This window comes from Coturnix japonica, chromosome 14, assembly GCF_054131305.1.
Source record: "Coturnix japonica strain WE chromosome 14, WE-NBRP24, whole genome shotgun sequence".
NCBI classification, from domain to species: domain Eukaryota; kingdom Metazoa; phylum Chordata; class Aves; order Galliformes; family Phasianidae; genus Coturnix; species Coturnix japonica.
In genome coordinates, this window is record NC_140676.1 from 16,485,254 (window position 1) to 16,502,041 (window position 16,788).

At 49.8% G+C, this 16,788-nt stretch overlaps 1 protein-coding gene across 1 annotated transcript in view; it reads left to right on the forward strand.

Annotated features, from left to right (window-relative positions):
• The window catches only part of LOC107318454 (uncharacterized), a 78,588-nt gene that overhangs the window by 47,345 nt on the left and 14,455 nt on the right, over positions 1-16,788 (forward strand). The window contains exons 7-8 of the mRNA XM_085514912.1: positions 586-661; positions 12,508-14,517. Of these exons, the coding sequence (XP_085371038.1) occupies positions 586-661; positions 12,508-12,638 (207 nt within the window). The 3' untranslated portion in view covers positions 12,639-14,517. The remainder of the gene's footprint in view (positions 1-585; positions 662-12,507; positions 14,518-16,788) is intronic.

Genomic DNA, 16,788 nt, shown 5'->3' on the forward strand with positions numbered 1-16,788 from the left:
GAGCAAGGATGTGGATGATGGCAAAAATTGATGTGTAGAGAAGAACCTGAGCTGGTGAGGAGGGCAGGGCAGCCTGTGCATGCCTGCTGCTTGCTGGTGCCATAGGAACCCCGTGCTCTGGCACTGCAGATGCCCAGATCTGGATTGCAGCCCTGCCTCACCCTCCTGGCATTATTGCTTGGCGTTAAGCTGGTGTCACTGAACTATGAAGGGTGGTGTGAGGAGATCAGCACTGTGCATCAATGTGGAACTGCTCCTTTCTGGGACACCCATCTTCAGAACCATGCACATCATCCTTAATGTGTGTAAATGGGATTTGGGAAGAATTTAAAATGTTTTTGGAGGTTGAGGTCGGCATTGCTGTGAACTGATTTGGGAACATCCTTCTCTCCGTGTATCTCCTCCTGTCTTCTCCTGGAGGCCATCAGGCACCACGTACTGCATGGGTGCACTGCTGCTTTGCCCAGCCAGAGCTGGTATCTTCCCCTTCTGCCCCAGCTAAGGGTTAGCTTCTGCCTCTGGACCTCTTTTCCCCACTTACCTGCCTCAGTCCCCATCTGATTTGTGTCTGCATTGTCCTTTCAGGAATGTGGCTCCTCCAGTTCATCCGGGACTCTCTTCCCACATCGGTTGCTAATGAAGGAGAGTGTTGTGTTTCAAGGTAAGATTTGTTTCTCCTCTTGGCTGCAAGAGATAAATAAACAGTTCACAAGAGAGGACTTTGCGTTACGTTCTCTCCATGTTCTCTTGCATACGAATGTGGCTCCAGAGACGTGGAGGACAAGGGCAGCCTGAAATGGCTTTGCAAACTGCCTTCTTCAGCTCAGCTATAGTTATTTATCCCATTTTCTTCTTTAAAAAAAATATATATATTTAAAAAGAGAGAAAATCCCCCTCCCCTCTAAGCTAGAATTAGCAGTTGAATTTTCTTTTATGTGCATTTCTTTTCTGAGCAGCCTGATGGAGCTGTAGGTGTCCCTGTTCACTGCAGGGGAGTTGGACTGGATGGCTTTTTGTGTCCCTTCCAACTCGAACCACTCTGAGTCCATGTTTCTAAAAAGTGGGACTTCCTCTGTGGGGTGAAGTACCTTGAATGCATCTTGACTTGTCGGACCATGCACATTTGTCTGGATTTTCCTTGGGTAACAAAGAAGGACCTATCAAGTTCTTAGGCTTCCAGGCTTTTTCATGGTCCCAGCAGCTGGGATGCCACCTCCTACCTGTAGGTTGTGTGCCCTGGGATCAATAGAGATGCACCAGCATAGGTAACATTGTTCTGGGATATAGTTGTCTTGCTTTATCTGATGCCAAGGTCTGTGCAGTCCTGGTGGTGGGGGGAGATGTATGACATCAAGGTCTAAGAAGCTGTCTGTTCCACCTCCTTCTCAGCCAGACCTCAGCCCCCCCGCTGCAGTAATCCAGATGCAATCAGTCTGGCACTTTCAAATATTTATGAATCCTTGATGGATATTTTTTTGAGGTTTGAAGTTGTAGCTTTCATGGAATCTGGTTTGATTAGCTTGAAAGTCAATATTTTCATTGTGCTGTGTCTGAGCTGCATTAATTCCGGCGCAGACAGCAGCAGTATCAGTGCTGCAGCACTAATGGCTCTCTGCATTCACCGACTGGTGCTTGTGTAGTCTGGGATGAGTTTGGGGCATGTGGAGATGCCTTGATGAGAAGCTAGGAAGGCAGTCCAGCTCGTGGTGGAAATTGGCAGAGGCAGGCAAGGAAAAGGCTCCCGGTGATGTTTGGGAATCTGCAAGATGAGGCACTGAGGCTGCCTTTCTTTGTAAGTCTTGTCTTCCAGCACATCCAAACAAAGTAGATTGCTCTTTACCAGAACTCCCATTAACTTGTCTTAAAAGAATACGACACCTTCGGCAGAGTGAATCAGAACCTCGTGGGACCAGACCTTTATTCTTCTCAGCTGATGCAAATATCAGATTGATAGGTGAGCAGAGTTATCCTTGTCTTTACAGATGAGGAAACTAAGCCATGGGGGAATTGTATGATCTCAGCAGAAGCACAAACAAATCTCTTTCTGTTACTTTATGCTGTGACAATCGTTGCCAGAATTGGAGAGCCCACTTCTCCTTTTCATGTGTGTAACATCTGTCCTGTTGCAGCTGAACCGAGCAGCTGCCATGCTAATGTAAAACAGATGAAGAGGCTGACCAAGAGCATGCCAGCTCTGCTCTCAGTGCTGCCTGTAGCCAGAGCTTCCTGTGCTCTCAGGGTGCACATCTGAACACCTTTTTCTGCATTACAGTGAATGTGGCAGGGTCTGGGTGCTTCTGTTTCCTTCCAGGGTTAAGTGCCTGCAGCACAGCACCGTGTTCCAAGGGATTGCCGTTACATCCACGTGCCATGGTGTATTTCTGTTAGATTAGGTAGCCCAAAGACACCCAGCTGTTTGCAGCAGGTAATGCTTATGATGACTTGTGTTCACCAGGGGGGCTGGGCTGGCTGCTGTATGTGGATGAGAGCCCTTGCGTGAGGCACAGTGGTGCTCTGTGATGATTGAGCACACCGTGGCCAGCGCTGCATCCTGGAAGGCAGCCTTAGATCTGCCAGGGAGTCCATGGGGAAATGAGGGCTGAGACTGTGAGTCTGATTTCTCCTAGATCTCTGTAGGCAGGGCACCAGCCTGCTGTGGTGGTGCTAACAGGATTACCTCGCAGTTAGGAATGCAGAGCGCGTTGCGGCTGAGCTCCCTGCACGCTGCAGGCTTCAAGGTAAGGCCTGTCACACTGCTGCAGTCTAGCTGAGAGGTGATGGAAGGTGTGAGTAACTGAGGTGCTGGCACTGTTTGCAGGCTGGGGTGATCTGAGATCCCGGTGTTAGTAGAAAGCGTTGATCACAGGTTCTCTGACACAGTAGCTTAAAGGCAACGAGGGATGCAAGGAGGTGTAAGCTAAGAACTGAACTGGCTGTGCCAATAGCATCACTAACCACTAGTTTTCAGCACTGAAAATACAATTTTTGTGGTGGATTTACATATTACGGCTTCCATTGTGGCCTGCTAGCTGCAGGCTCATCTTGGCATACATCTAGGCCACCCTTGTGGTAGTGGCATCCATGTGAGTGACAGGAGTGATGACAGTCCAATTACAAACTTCATAGGCTTTCTGGTACTGTTGAGTGTGCAGCAGTAATAACCAAGCTCTCCTGGAGGAAGAAATGCAATGGCAGGCTGCAGGGCCTCACTTGGCTGATCCAAGGGTGTCAGGTGTGTGATTCTCCTTAGCCTGGAGGGATGTTTGGATGGGCACGCATAGCCCATGGTATATACCAGTAAGATGGCAGATCCTCATAGTTTCATGCTGACCACAGAGATGCTAATGCCTTTGATGGCTTGATCTTGCTCCTGTCTCTGCGGTGTCTAATATATATAAGCCAGTTCATCTTCTGCTTTGTCTCCTTCCATGACCTTCCTTTAAATTTAGTCAGGTTCCCTATACACAGTCTTGCCCTTCGCAATGAGGAGAGCTGCCCTGGAATGACCCCAAGTCACACTGATTTCTGCTTCAACACTTCATTCCTAACTTTATCATGGAACAAGACAGCGTTCAATCATGCTCCACAGGGTACTAAGAGCCCATGGTCTGGGTGATGTTCTGTGTAATCTACCTTGTCAATACCCATTGCTCACGTCCACAGCAGTGAAAGGGGTTTTGGCTGCTGACTGGATGCTTCCAAACCTGAAGTACAACACTGACTCCTTCCACATCCTGGAAGTTCTATAGGAGCCAAATCAATCCGCTGCTACTTTACAGTCTTCTCTGCAATTGGCTGCTGAAAGCAACTCTTTGGGGATAAATAAACATCACTCTGCTTTCTTACCTGGGACATAAAGGTTCACAGGGCTGCAAGGTCTTGGTCCTAAGCAGACTGTGCCAAGATAACCAAATGCAGGTTTGGAGGTTAGGGAGGTGTCACAATGAATGCAAGTATCTCTTCCCAAAGGCTAGAAATACAGCACCTTGCAGGGGCTTAGCTGTCATCATTAGCATGGCGCGCTGCTGGTGTAGGAACACCGTCTCTGCTGTTCTTGGAGGGGATGGTGAATATGCCAGTTACAAGGAGGTGACAGTGATGCAGTAGATAAAGAGCAGCCTGGGTTGGGAATTCATGTTTTCTGATCCTTCTCAGTGCCCTTTGAGCTTGATATTGATTCTGTTTGCAGGCAGCTTAGGAAGGGATGCCCTGGATACATGCCAGCCTAATGCAATGTGCTGCTAGTTTTGTGTGGACCTTAGGCACTGCTGTCATGGGGTCAAGAACAAAAGGTGCCAGACCCATTGCAGCATCAACGGCTTGTGATATGCAAGGCTGGTGAAGCAATAGTCCCTGAAAACTTGTTTCCTTGTTCTTAGACAGGCTGGTAATTCCTGTATGAGGGGAAAAAATAAATCATGACCCTTGTATCTGCCTGAAGAGAGGATGAAATTCAGGCTGTCTCAAGCTACCAAGATCTCATCAGTCTAATCCTGTCTTCTGAAAGTACCTGCACTTCTTCCCACCTTGCACATTTAATAAGTCTGGTTTTTGCTCCCTCATCCAGGTCAGTAGCAAAAGGTCTGAGCAGTGCAGGGATGTGACAGACCCCTGCAAAATCCTTAAATCAACAAGTCCTTCCTTTGTGGCACAGGAGGCTGCTGGTATCTGCCCTCTGCACGTGGTTATCTGTGCAGGTTTATACCTGTCCTGTCACGGTTTCTCTTAAGACCATATTTCCCAGCTTATGGGAACAGCAGGCAGGACAGTGTCAGAAGCCTTTCTGAAGTGAGATGTTTGACAAGCAATGCTGTCTGTGCCGAAAGCCTGTTACCCTGTTATAGGAGGAAGATAGATTGGCTTGATGTGATTTGCTCTTGACAAATCCATATTGGCTGCAACTCATCTCCTTGTTATCTCATCGATTTTTTTTTTGGAGGGCTTGGAATTGGGTCCTTGGGGAACAGAGCAGCGTGCAAAGGAACGTGAGCTTCCTGTCTGCAGCCATACGAGGTGTATGTTGACCATTGCCATTGAAACCTTTCTCACTCCTGGTTCCCAAACTGCTTGTTGCTTCTTAACACCAAAATGGCAATGGTGTGGTTATCGGTGTACCCTTAATATGGTTTTGTCACACCCTAGTGGCCAGATAGCACAGTGGTCGTGGATAAAGTGCTTCTGCAGGCTTCAGGGGACTTGCCTTTTGCTCTTCCACGGGAAGGTTTGGTCCAGCCATGTGGAAGCCTGGCTTTCATTCCCCCCTTTGCTCACAACATGCCTGTCTATCTCCTTGTGGGCACCAACAGTGTATGCTCCCAAATCTTCCCACCTCTGTTCAGCAGCTGTTGGCTGCTGACCAGCTGCACCAAGTGGATGGTGAGCTTCTCTCTGCTCCTGTAGCACAACTTATTTTCTTCCATATTAGAAAGGCTGATGCTTATTTTTTTCTCCCATTAAGGAGCTTGGGTGGGAAGACAGGATGAGATGCAGTTTCCATAGTCTCTGTCCACTCTTGAGCTCCCACTGAATACGAGTTGCTTTCTGGCACTGTAATGACCATGCCAGCAAAAATAGCCTTATGGAATCAGCACCAGTTCCTGCCCCGCTGGAGGAGGCTTGGCTAAGACTGTTTGCTTAGTGGGCTCCTGTGGCTGCTTTGGGATCACCAGTGCTCAGCAGTGAGGAGGCTTAGGGTCAGCACCTGCCTAGTAGTGCAGCATGCAGATCCCAAAGCTGGGTCAGGGAACTCTTCTTACACCTCAGGCTGGGGGCTTGGGGATGGGGGGGGGGGTTGATGGTTGGGCCAGTTGCCTTCTGCCGTAGGGAAAATGAGAGGAGGGAAGTTACCCCATCCTGAAAAAGGCACATCATGCTGTGTGTGAGAGCAGAGCTGCTCTGACTTGCTGGTGGACACAATCACTGTCACAAGCTCCTCAGTGGCTGTTCCTTTTTTAGAGCTTCCTGAGATGGGGATGATGAAAGATGTTCTTTATGGTCTTTGGGTTACGAGCACCTAAGGAGGCTCTTGTGTCTCAGTTGTTAGACCTCTTTTGCATTCTCAGTAATTGAGTCTGAAGTCTTAGGGCTGCTAACGTGTCCATGCCAGCATTGAGCTGCCCCAGTGGGATTGTTGTGCAGATGGAAACCTTTTCTCCTTGCACAGCAAACCGTGCACAGGTCTGCTGGCTACTTGTCCTACTGCCTTCCTGCTACAGGGTGTTCTGCTATACTGAGAGCAGGCTGCTCCCCAGGCAGGTGTCTGAGTCCTTGTATTTGGGCTGGCAAAGAACAGAAGCTGTTCTGGGACTTTTAATACATGGAAATAACTGGTGATGTGGGGAGGCTGCTTCAAATTCCCATCAGCCAGAAGAAAAGTGCTGAGTTGTTGCCCTTTCTCTTATGGAAACCATGAACATGTTTTCTCTATTTAGGAAGTCGGTGCAGTTGTGATCCCGTGTTGTTTTCCTTGCAGAGCTTTTATCTCACCTTTGTCTTGTGTAAGGATTATAGCTGAGTTCTGATTTCCATTAATGGGACACTTGTGCTCTTGCCCTTGCCCTCCTCCGCTTCTCACTTTGATCATGATATCTTTAAATACCTGTTTCTAAAGTGTCTGAGTAGAATCTGGAGTGGATGGAAGAGAAGATATCTGAACCAGAAAGTTAACCATAGGTCTTTCTCAACAGTTTATCTGCCTGTCCATAGCATGCATGTCAGTTCTCATACAGCACTAGGTGGGATTGCCATGTAGGGGATCTGCTGGAGGTCTGAGTGATTGCACCTGCTGCCTAGTGCTGGATCTGAACTATTGCATGGATAGGCTGGGGGCATGGGAGTAGTCAGATAGCACTGGTGAGTGGAAGCTGGTGGTGGCTGTGCAGCCAAGCACCCGGCATCAGAGCTGCCCTGCTCATCAGGCTGTGATTGCCCAACCCGGGCTGTTCTCCGTGTTTCCAAAAAGCCCAGAGGTGTGCACAGCCACCTTTATTGTAAGGCTTTTTGATAGCAGATGATGTGCTGAGAAGCAAGCTGGTTGTTTTCCCAGAGCTGGAAGCTGTTGAAGCTGGGGTGTGGAGGGCGGTAGAGCAGAAGGAAGGTGATTCTGTTCCTTAGAGACTCAGAAATGTAACCAAACTAAACAGGGTGTGCTCTTTCCTACCCGGATCTCTGATCAGAAACAAACCCTGCAACTGTATCAGCTGGAAATACTGAAGCTTCCTGCTGTCCACTGTGGGGTAAGCCAGGCTCAGTTCCGGGGCTCGCTCTGCTGACACGCTCTTGGTTTTCTCTCCTCCTTAACCACCGGAGGGCAGGCAGGAATCCTTTAATTACCAACTACTGTGGGAGAAAAGCACTGGAATAATTAAAAAGCAATTAATGTTTGCCCTGCTGGATCTGCTGTGGCGTTGCTCTTTCCAGTTGCATGCTCTGCCTCTGGTCCCCCTCACCACATACTTCACTTTGTAGATTTTCCTTTATCAGTTGCTTTTCATTTTCATTCAAGCTAGCTGTGAGAGCTGAAGTACAAGTTCAGATTAAGTTACTGCTGAGATGTGCTTTGCTTGGGGGGATTATGGAGTTGGCTGTGATGTGTTGGCTGCCAGGTAAGGTGAGAGAAGCAAAGCCTTTTAGCAGGCTGCTATCAGACAGAAGCCTCCATGTCCCAGGGCTGGAAATAGTGCTGCGGGGTCAAACGCTCCTATGCTGAGCACTACGCTGGTGTAACCGTTACAGCTTCATCATGGAACTGGTTGATCCTTGGTGAACTGGAGCTTCTGGGTCAGCTCTGTAGAGCTGTCAGCACTGGTGAAGATTCAAACAGCAACTGGAGAAGAGCAAAGCCTGTTGGCAGTGGTGTATTTCAGGCTGATGCAGGTCCTGAGTGCAGCAGAGAGAAAAATTGGAGCTCTAAGATACCAGCTTTTTCAATTGCTTGGTTGAGCTCAATTTCTGTAATTACTTCCTCCAGGAAGCTCCCCGGCCATGGCTGTTGTGCATGTTGAGGAGATGCATCACTGAAGGATTAAAATACAACTGCTGTGAGATGGGAAGCAAAGCAGGCCAGGACTAGAAACTGCTATGGAAGGAGAGTTAAGACATTAATGGATGCTGTACATGCAATGGGACTGGTTAGAATGCACAGCCTCTGTACTGAGTTTGAATAACTGAGGCTGAGTGGCTGTTTCTTTCAGTATGTTAATAATACCCCAGTTTCTCCATAAAGTCAAGAAATATAACTGCAGTTGCCTAGCACTGGTGTGGATGACTGTCCTCTCTAAGAGCTGCAGTGCTGGCACTGAGCTGATATTGTAAGGACTCTGTAAGAGAAAATGGCTTTAATCACTGTGTATTTAGTTGGGGTAGCTGGGCTCAGCTGGGAGTTAAATCGTTTGTTTAGGGCAACCTCCTCCTTCCAGCAGCTGAGTGCAAGCTATCCCCAGGCAGCTGCGTTGCTCTTTCAAGGCAAGAGGTCCAGCCCGTGAAGTTGTGTGTGACTGAGACAATGTTTTAAGCTTCAAAGTGTGCTGTCAGAGTTGAGAGCCTCTCCTGTCCCAGCATGGAAGGCCCTTCCTGCTTGGCTTAAGAGAAGGTTTCCAGTTTCCCCATCTCTGGTGGCTGTTGGGTCAGACTGCTGTTGGACGGCATCTCTCACCCACATGCTCCCTTCTTTCTGTGTCTCAGTGAAGCAGAGCACTCTGACAAACCACCGCAGCTTGGTGGGATTCATTGTGTGATATTGTTGTTCTTACAGCTCCTAGAGCAGGGGGAATTGGGATCTTCTATCTGCCTGAACTGGTCACGGTGGGGGGGCATGGAGGGGAAGATGTGCAGCAGCCAGAGCAAGTGTGTGCAGAGGAAAGGGTTGTTCTAGGTGAGAGCTACACATCCATCTTTGAATGCACCAGAGCTGCAAAAGATCATTCTTCCAGGCCTTTCCCTTACCCTGAACTTCCTGCACTTTGCCCTGCTCTGGACTGGACCCACTGCTCTATCTTAAGGCTGCAGTATCCCCTACCATCACACCACAGCACTGGGACTGTGCTGTGGCTGCAGTGTAACAGGTGCATATGGCAGCACAGTGATGCTGACATCTCCATCCCGCAGCTTCCAGGACTGCTCTCATTTTTCTGGGTTACTCCAGGAGAATTTCAGCTGGGTCTGAGGTTGCTGGAAGGGCTGCTGATCTCTGAGCTGTAGTCACCCCATGCTGCTGGCTCCCTGCTCCCTGTGTCACAGGCACTGCCTTGCTTGCCATGTGCTTCCAGCTCTGGGACGTGCACACAGCAGAAGTGCTGCACAGCTTAACAGGGGACAAGGAGATCTCTAAAGGCATCTGTGTAGTTGAGACAGTGCTATCTGTTGGGAGGGAGGGGAGGAAGGAGTGAGCAGGCCTGACCTCCAGAGCATGAAGAGACTAAAAGCTCACAGCTGACTCTCTCATCTGATCTATCAGATCTCCCTCCACCTGCAGAAACCTGAATAGTAAAAAATCGATAAAAATGGTAGCACGGTGCTAGAAGATGCTTGGAAAACAAGTGATTGTACTAATGGAGAGCAGTAAGAGGGTAGCGTGGTACTCACAGCCCTCAAGGATGCTATAAATTGGGTCCTGCGTGATGCTGAGCCACTGTCGCACCATATGGCAGCCGGTGTGGGCTGTAAGTCTGAGCCCTCGGCGGTTGCCTACTGCCACCCAAAATGGCTCAGAGCCATCTGCTGCGACTACCCCTCCTCCCACCCCCTGCAGCAGCCACGGCCCGAGCCATCCCATCCTTCTCTGAGGGTGCAGGAGAATTTGGAAAGCCGTAAAGCCAAATGTTTCATGTAAACCTTCGTGTCAGCAGCATGTTAATGTACTGGAAATGTTAAGGATGCTTCCTGCTCCTTTCATTTGTTTGTTCTCTTCTGAAAGGCGTCAAGGGTGTTGGAAAAGCAGCAGTCTGGACAGCCTGTGGCCAGGCTGAAATTCCTCAAACAACGGACAGTTGAATGTTTGTTTAAAGTTCCCTTCCACCTAATCTCCACAGATGCTACCAGGATAACAACATTTTTGCAGGGTTACTCAGCAACGACAAAAAATATTTGGGTCAAGTTGAGCTGTTTACATTCATCTCGGTTTATCCATCTTGTGGGGAATGAAACAAGTTTCTGAAGATTTTTTTCCCCCCATCCTTTTATTTTTATCTCGGCGCTTTGTATAAAAAAAAAGCCTTCCATGTGAATCATGGATATTATGATTCCAGTCATGATGGAGGCCTTGTGACATCTCCTTGCTGGGGTGGTACATGAAGATGAGTAAGCTGGCTTGGTGCAGTGAAGCCCAGCTCGTCATCTCTCTCTTGCACTTCCCCAACCTTCTGGTTCTGAGCAGAGTGGCCCCAGTTTGTGAACTGCTGATGGTAACAGACAGAAGTGGAAGCTCTGTCTTTTAATGAGATGCCCGGCAGCCCTGGGTTTCACACGTGGTTCTCCAGCGTGTGTATGAAGAGGCTCTCCAGAGAGCAGACCCTGTTCTTTACACTCGTATTATGTTTTCATGAACTTCTTTACTTTTGGATTCTAAGTGAAGGTGCAAATAACAAAATGACTTTCAAAAGTCAGCTTCTGCATTTGGTGTGATCACGAAGCCCCGGAAAGTTTCTGAAAGGTTGGTTGTATTGCTTTTGTGGAAAGCTCAGATTGGCAGCGTGTCTGTGGGGATTAATCAGTCCTAAAAAGGCACTGGTTGACTGAGGATTGTCCTATGGCTTTAGAGGAACACCCCACACCCACCGCAGTGCACTGGGCTTTGGTTTGTGATCTGCACAGTGGAGGTTCTGTTGGCCAAGGTGAATCAAAATGGCGGGTGTTGGCAAGCTGCAGTGGATGGGCTGTGTCCAGAGGAGGCCATGCTGTCTGCCAGCCATGGGGCTGCATCTTTGGGCCTCCCTGCAGCTGCTGTCAAATGAGAACAACAGAGGAAAGCCCTGAGGGAACAGACTGGAGATGCTGCCGCACCAGCTCCGAGGGTTGGCTGAGTAACCAGCCGGCCTCCTCTGCTGCTGAAGCCAGTGGTTGTAATTGTAGGACCCAGGGGCCTGCACCATGCGGGGAGCACCCGGTGCTGCTATAGGGCTTTGGGCATGGTGGGGATGGCTGCTCTGAGCAGCAGGGCTGCTGGGGAAGAAGAGAAGTGCACTGCAGGCACACGGATGGAAAGTAGGTCAGCGTTGGGGAGCAGGTCTCTGTGGGCATTAGCATGCTGGCGTGTGGCTGGCAAACTGAGGGAATGAAGGAAGCTGTTTTTATCCTCCTTTTGCATGCGTACTGTGGAGGGAAGGAGAGTCTTCAGAGAGAGCGGGCCAGATTCTTCTCCGCAGCAGATCTTTGTAGCTCTGTTGATTTAGTTTGGCACCTCACTGATTCATAGCAGTGGAGAAAGTGGGCTGGAGTGTTTTGTGTGCTTGTAAATAATTGAAGACCATGTGAATACAATGGTGCTGGGGAGGGTGGGAATAAAACAGAGACTCCACAAAAATGTAGGATTTTTGCCACAAAGCTTTTATTTGGAAACACACTGGTATCTTGGCTGCAAGGTGCTGTGCTTGAGTGTGGGGTTTTTCATCGTAATTATAAGGACTGGAGCTGCAGAGCTGCTGAAACCACAAAAAATGGTGAGCGCGTGTCTGATGGGGAGAGGGAGGCTGTGCCAGATGTTCCCCCTCCCTGCTGCCAGGCTGGGTTTGGTAAGCTTGAGTCCTTGCTCTGGCAAGATGCTGGGTTGACAGACTGAAGCCCTTGTTACCCAGGGCAAGGTGGTGACAGCACCAGCCTCCCTTGTGCTGAGGTCCCACTTAGTGCCACGCTGCATGGTGAATGCTGGCACATGGTGAGGGCACTGCAGTGTGACCGCAGCCTCCTGCTGCCCACAGCTGCCAAAACCCTCCTGGTGAGAGGTGCCTGGTGGGAGCAGGGCTGGTGGGAACTGGCATCTTGGCTGGGTGCAGGTCATCGGTTCTTAACATCCCTATGGAGAGGCTCGTGGAGCTGGGAGCTCCAGGAAGATGCAGGCTTTGTTAGAGCCTGTAGGTTGTTTTATTGCCTGTCATGGTGAAAAATAAATGTGCCTAATTTCTTGTCCACCTCCTGAGATGCTGAACGGGATGGAGATGGGGATGGAGGCAGCTGTGCAACTGTAGGAGCTGCTGCCTCTTTGTGCACAGAGCTGGCATTGCCGGCTGCGGCAGCAGCTGCCATGTTGTGTTGAGCTCCAGTTTGGCTGCACAGTGAATTGCTGTGCTTAGCCTCTTGGGGAGGCCTTGTATTCACTCTTCTTTATTGCTGTCTTTAGTGTGGGAATAAAAGCCAAAGAAATGCCCATTTTGCTCTGGGTGTGGGACAATGTAGCTGGCTGCAGGTGCCCTCCATTTCTTGGGTTGTGGGCACAACTTAATGCTGTAAGTCTTTTCTATCAAGAGCTTGGGCTTTTCTTGCCATAGCATTCATTATCTGCTTGCTACATTGCAGATCCCTTCCTGCTGCAAGACTCTGGAACTGTTAGAGAACATGGTGAAAGAAGTCAACCCTCACTCCACAGACTCATTCCAAAGCATATATTAAAGGCTGCCCAGACAACATTAATACTTCTAGCAATGTGACCTCGAGAATGACCTCTGGAGCATGAAGCTTACAGGTAATCTCAGCTGGTAGCCAGGAGTGGTGCCCACAGAGAGATGTCCCTTATTTCTCACCTTGATCTCACCTGAATGCACCTGCTGCTCTCACCCAAAATTCAGCTGGCACCAGGTCTGGTTTGCAGCCTTGCTGCCCCTGTGAAAGGGGGAGGTGATCTGATGAGGCATCTGCACAGCTCTGAAATGTATTTTGTGAGCATCCATCGGGGAAGCTACATTTCAAACCAAGCCAGCCCTGTGGGGGTGCTCTGAAAAGGACATAGGAAGCAAATGTTGAGCTCCCTCAAAGGTTTGTTGTTGTTGTTGTTGTGCTGTGGACTGGGGTATAAAGCTGCCCATCGCAAGTGGCAGCGTCTCCTGGGAAGAGGAGCAGCCCTGGGCCAAGGGGTTGTTGTCTGATTTAAATACATGAAAATGGAATTGGGGGACTAAATCATGCCTGCTCCATTCCTCAGACTTGACTCCTTTCTAGAGAGCAGAGCAAAACAGCAGAGGGCTTTTTATGCTTCGCAACATAGACAATGGGACTTTGCCTATGGGGAGTGAGGAAAGCAGCTGAAAAATGCCAAAACCACAAAGCAATCACAACTTCCGAGCCCTTTGTCACATGTTTTTATTTGCCTCAAACATCCCCGAGGCTCAGGCTGGTCTGTGAGCAATGCTGTGATATGCTGGGCTCACACTGCTGCTCACAGCCTAGGACAGGGATGCAGGCTGGGGCTGCAGTGTGGTTTGTGGCTGCCCATCTCAGCCTGCTGGCCCTGCCTGCCTTCAGCTGTTACTGAAGGAGGCCCCGAATGCTCAAGTGGTGACTTTTTCATGCCTGCATGTTTCAGGGGCACTTTCAGAGTGCTGTTTAAAGAAGAGAGCTCTCTAATCTATTATTCATCCAGGAAAAATCATTTCAGAGTAAAATAAAATATTTTCCTTCTCCACCTCATTCTTAATATACTCTCTTCTCCTTTTCTCTCTCCCCAACCTTCTTTCCACCCTGCAGGGCTCCAGGGAACGGTATGTATGAAATTATTTTGTAGAATCCAATAAAAATTTTAATCAGGTCAACATCATTACAGGGGAGGAAAGTGATGGAGCTTTCTTGATGCGGGGGAAAAAGGTGAAGGAAAAAGCCAAGTAAGCACATCGTTGTAGAAAGGAGACGGAGCTCCACGCCTGGATGCCACGCAGTGCCTCCCCATCCTGTCTCCAAGGAGCACTGTTGCTTTCAGATACGCAGGGCTGTTCACTGTTGGCAGCATGCACACGTGCCTTGCACACAGCCCATGGCACAGACACCAGTGCAAGGATGGAGGTGCACCTTTGGAGGTACAGGCGAAGCTCTAACATCTTCAGGAGAACATCCTCCTCTGCTTGTATTGTTTTTCTTCTGCTCTGTCAAAACCTTCCTCTAACCCTGAAGGTTTCTCTGTTACAGAGCCCTGGGGCCGTATGTTCGGTTACCATCTCCACGTGGTGGGTGGTAAAGCAGAGAGACCAGCAGTTATGTGGCTGCTCTACTCGTTAATCCTTGTCTGTCTGATTACCATGGAGGGGAATAAAAAGCCCTGGCAACACACGGTCACACTCTGAGGATTTGCATAGTATATTATGGTTTGCTAAGATCTCATTCCTGTCCTGACATTTTGCAGGAGCTGGTGAGACTCCTCTCCATTTTTCCTCTTCCAGAATAAATGTCAACTTCCAAATCTGCAAGAGGAGCCAAGGGGAGGGCCAGGACAGGTAGCTGCATCTCATCGACCTCAGCTCATTACCACCATTGGGAGCGTGGAGCGGGGCCAACTGATAGAAGTGATGGATGTCCGTGCAGGCCAGAGACCTGAGGGAGGTGAGCAGACATGTCAGACCCTAAAAGTAATTTACTGCTGACTCCAAGAGAATTGCAGAAGCGTGGTACTTGGTGCCTGGAATAACGTGTTGTCACCCCCTGTTTGTTGAGAGGTATGTGGGGGGGTGGCTGCCTTCACCTCCTTCCCACCAAAGTCAGGGCAGTGATTGGGAGAGCAGTGCCGGCCTGGAGGTGAGCACTGCGCTCTGAGGAGCCACTCTGTACAATGGGAAAAGGAACTCCTGAGACCTGTACAGTGGCAGGTGGAGATTATTGTGTGTGTGTGCATCCAGAGGGTTTGCTGCATCCCTTTGGAAGCTGGGGACCCATGGAATAGCTGTGGTTCCTTGTGCTCTTCTGACCAGGCTGGGCCACAGTGTTGTCCCATACTTGGTGCACTGTTGGAGCCGGTGCCCTTGGTGTGGTGGTGACCCTGGGGCTCACGTGGGATAAGCTGGGCCATGTGCTGCAGCCTCCCCTCCCTGCTGCCATACGGGCTAAAATAGGAGTCAAGACGTTCTGTGCTCCTGGAAAGGAAAACAAACTCCCAGGTTGGTGCCAAGCACAGCAGCCATTTTGGCACGAGTGCCATCCTGCAGGGGTGAGGAGCAGTGGTCTGTGCCAATGGGGCACCCCCACATTGTGCTGTGCCCCACGGCAGTGGGTGCGGGCTGTGGGTGCACTGCCCATGGCAGCCCTTCTCCTCCTGCCGTGTCCCCAGCAAACACATCCTGAGGCTCCAGTGTTGTTCTCTGCTAATTGATGAGAGGGACTCAAAAATATGCCCATTTTAGGGGCTTTGTATTTTGGGACCCAGACTGGAAAGCTCGTCACAGTCAGTGACAAGCAGCTTCTGGGAAACAGATGAACAGTGCTGCTAGGAATTCCTCTCATTGCTGCCAGTGTTTAAAATCTAAAGTTAGAATGAGAAGAGAGGAAAAAAATGAAGTTTTGTAGGCTGAATTCCAGTGGAGTGCCACGAGATGGTCTGCGCAGCTCTCCCTGTATGGCTGCAGAGCTCAGAGCACTGAAGCGGGCAAGGATGGCTCTGCTGGTCCTTGCAGGGGATCAGCATTGCCTGGAGCCCAGCACCAAATGATACAGGCACCCATGGCCAACCTGAAGCAGGCTCCTTGGGGGGCATGTGGGCCCTACAGGATGGATGTCAACCCTGCCTGGCTGTGGCTGCTGGATCTCAGCCTCGTGCTGGGCCTGGCTGTGTCCAGCAGAACGTGCCTGAGCTCCCCATGATAGATGGTGGGGGGGGACTGAGCACCCGAACAGGGAATAAATCTCACAGGCTGGGTAATATAACACAGCACTTGACCTTTGCCCTGGTGGTTTATTTTGTAATCAGTGCCCGGCCATTGATTTATGGGATAATCAATCTCTCCCTTTCTCCCTTCCTCTGGCCTCGGCTCTCCCCGCACTGTGGTCCCTACTTCTGAGTGATGGCTCTGGGTTACAAATGGCACCAGGGATGCCTGCTGGCTCTGCCCCTTCCCTCCATCACAACCAGGAGGGGCCATTGCCTCCTCTGCTCAACAGACCCCTCTCTCAGGGAGCTCTCCTCCCTCTCCTCCTGGCCAATTCTTCCTGCTGCTTGGCTCCCAGGCACCTCGGGTTATAAGTCCTGCAGCAAATTGCCCTGGATGAAAGGCTTTCATGCCTCGTGATGGATTTCCCTCCCATAAATTGAGGCTGTGAGCACGTCGCTCCCAGGGCTGCTCTGTGGTGGGAAGCTGCAGCTGTGCTGGGCCACAGCTCATGCACAGGGACACAGACGTGGTCAGTTCTGGGGGACCTTCCCAGGGAGAGCATTTCAGATCCCTTTCTTCCTTATGAGAAGTCTTTCCTTATATCTATTCCAAACTTGCCCTTCTCTTAAGGCAGTTCCTTCTTGTAATACATCATCCTCGGTCAGCCTTAAAGGTTGGCGAACCCTCAGGGAGGGAAGGAAAGAGTTATAATGTCTGAGGGACTAAAGGTTTGATTTGGATGCAACCACATTTATTCAGCGGCAAATTACATCTTCAATCAAACTAATGCAAATCAGGCTCCCACTCCAGTCTATTTGTTTGGACTTAGTGAGTGCAGGGGGATTCATTATTTCTTGTTCTTCTTTCAGCCCTGCACAGTTTCTTGTGCACATGTGTGGAGTTGCACACATCTGTAACAACCCTTTCCCCGAGGAGTTGTGCTGTAGGGAATCAACATGGCATGGTCTCTGGGTGTGGGCAGCCCCTTCCCTTAAGAAAGCAATAGGAAAAC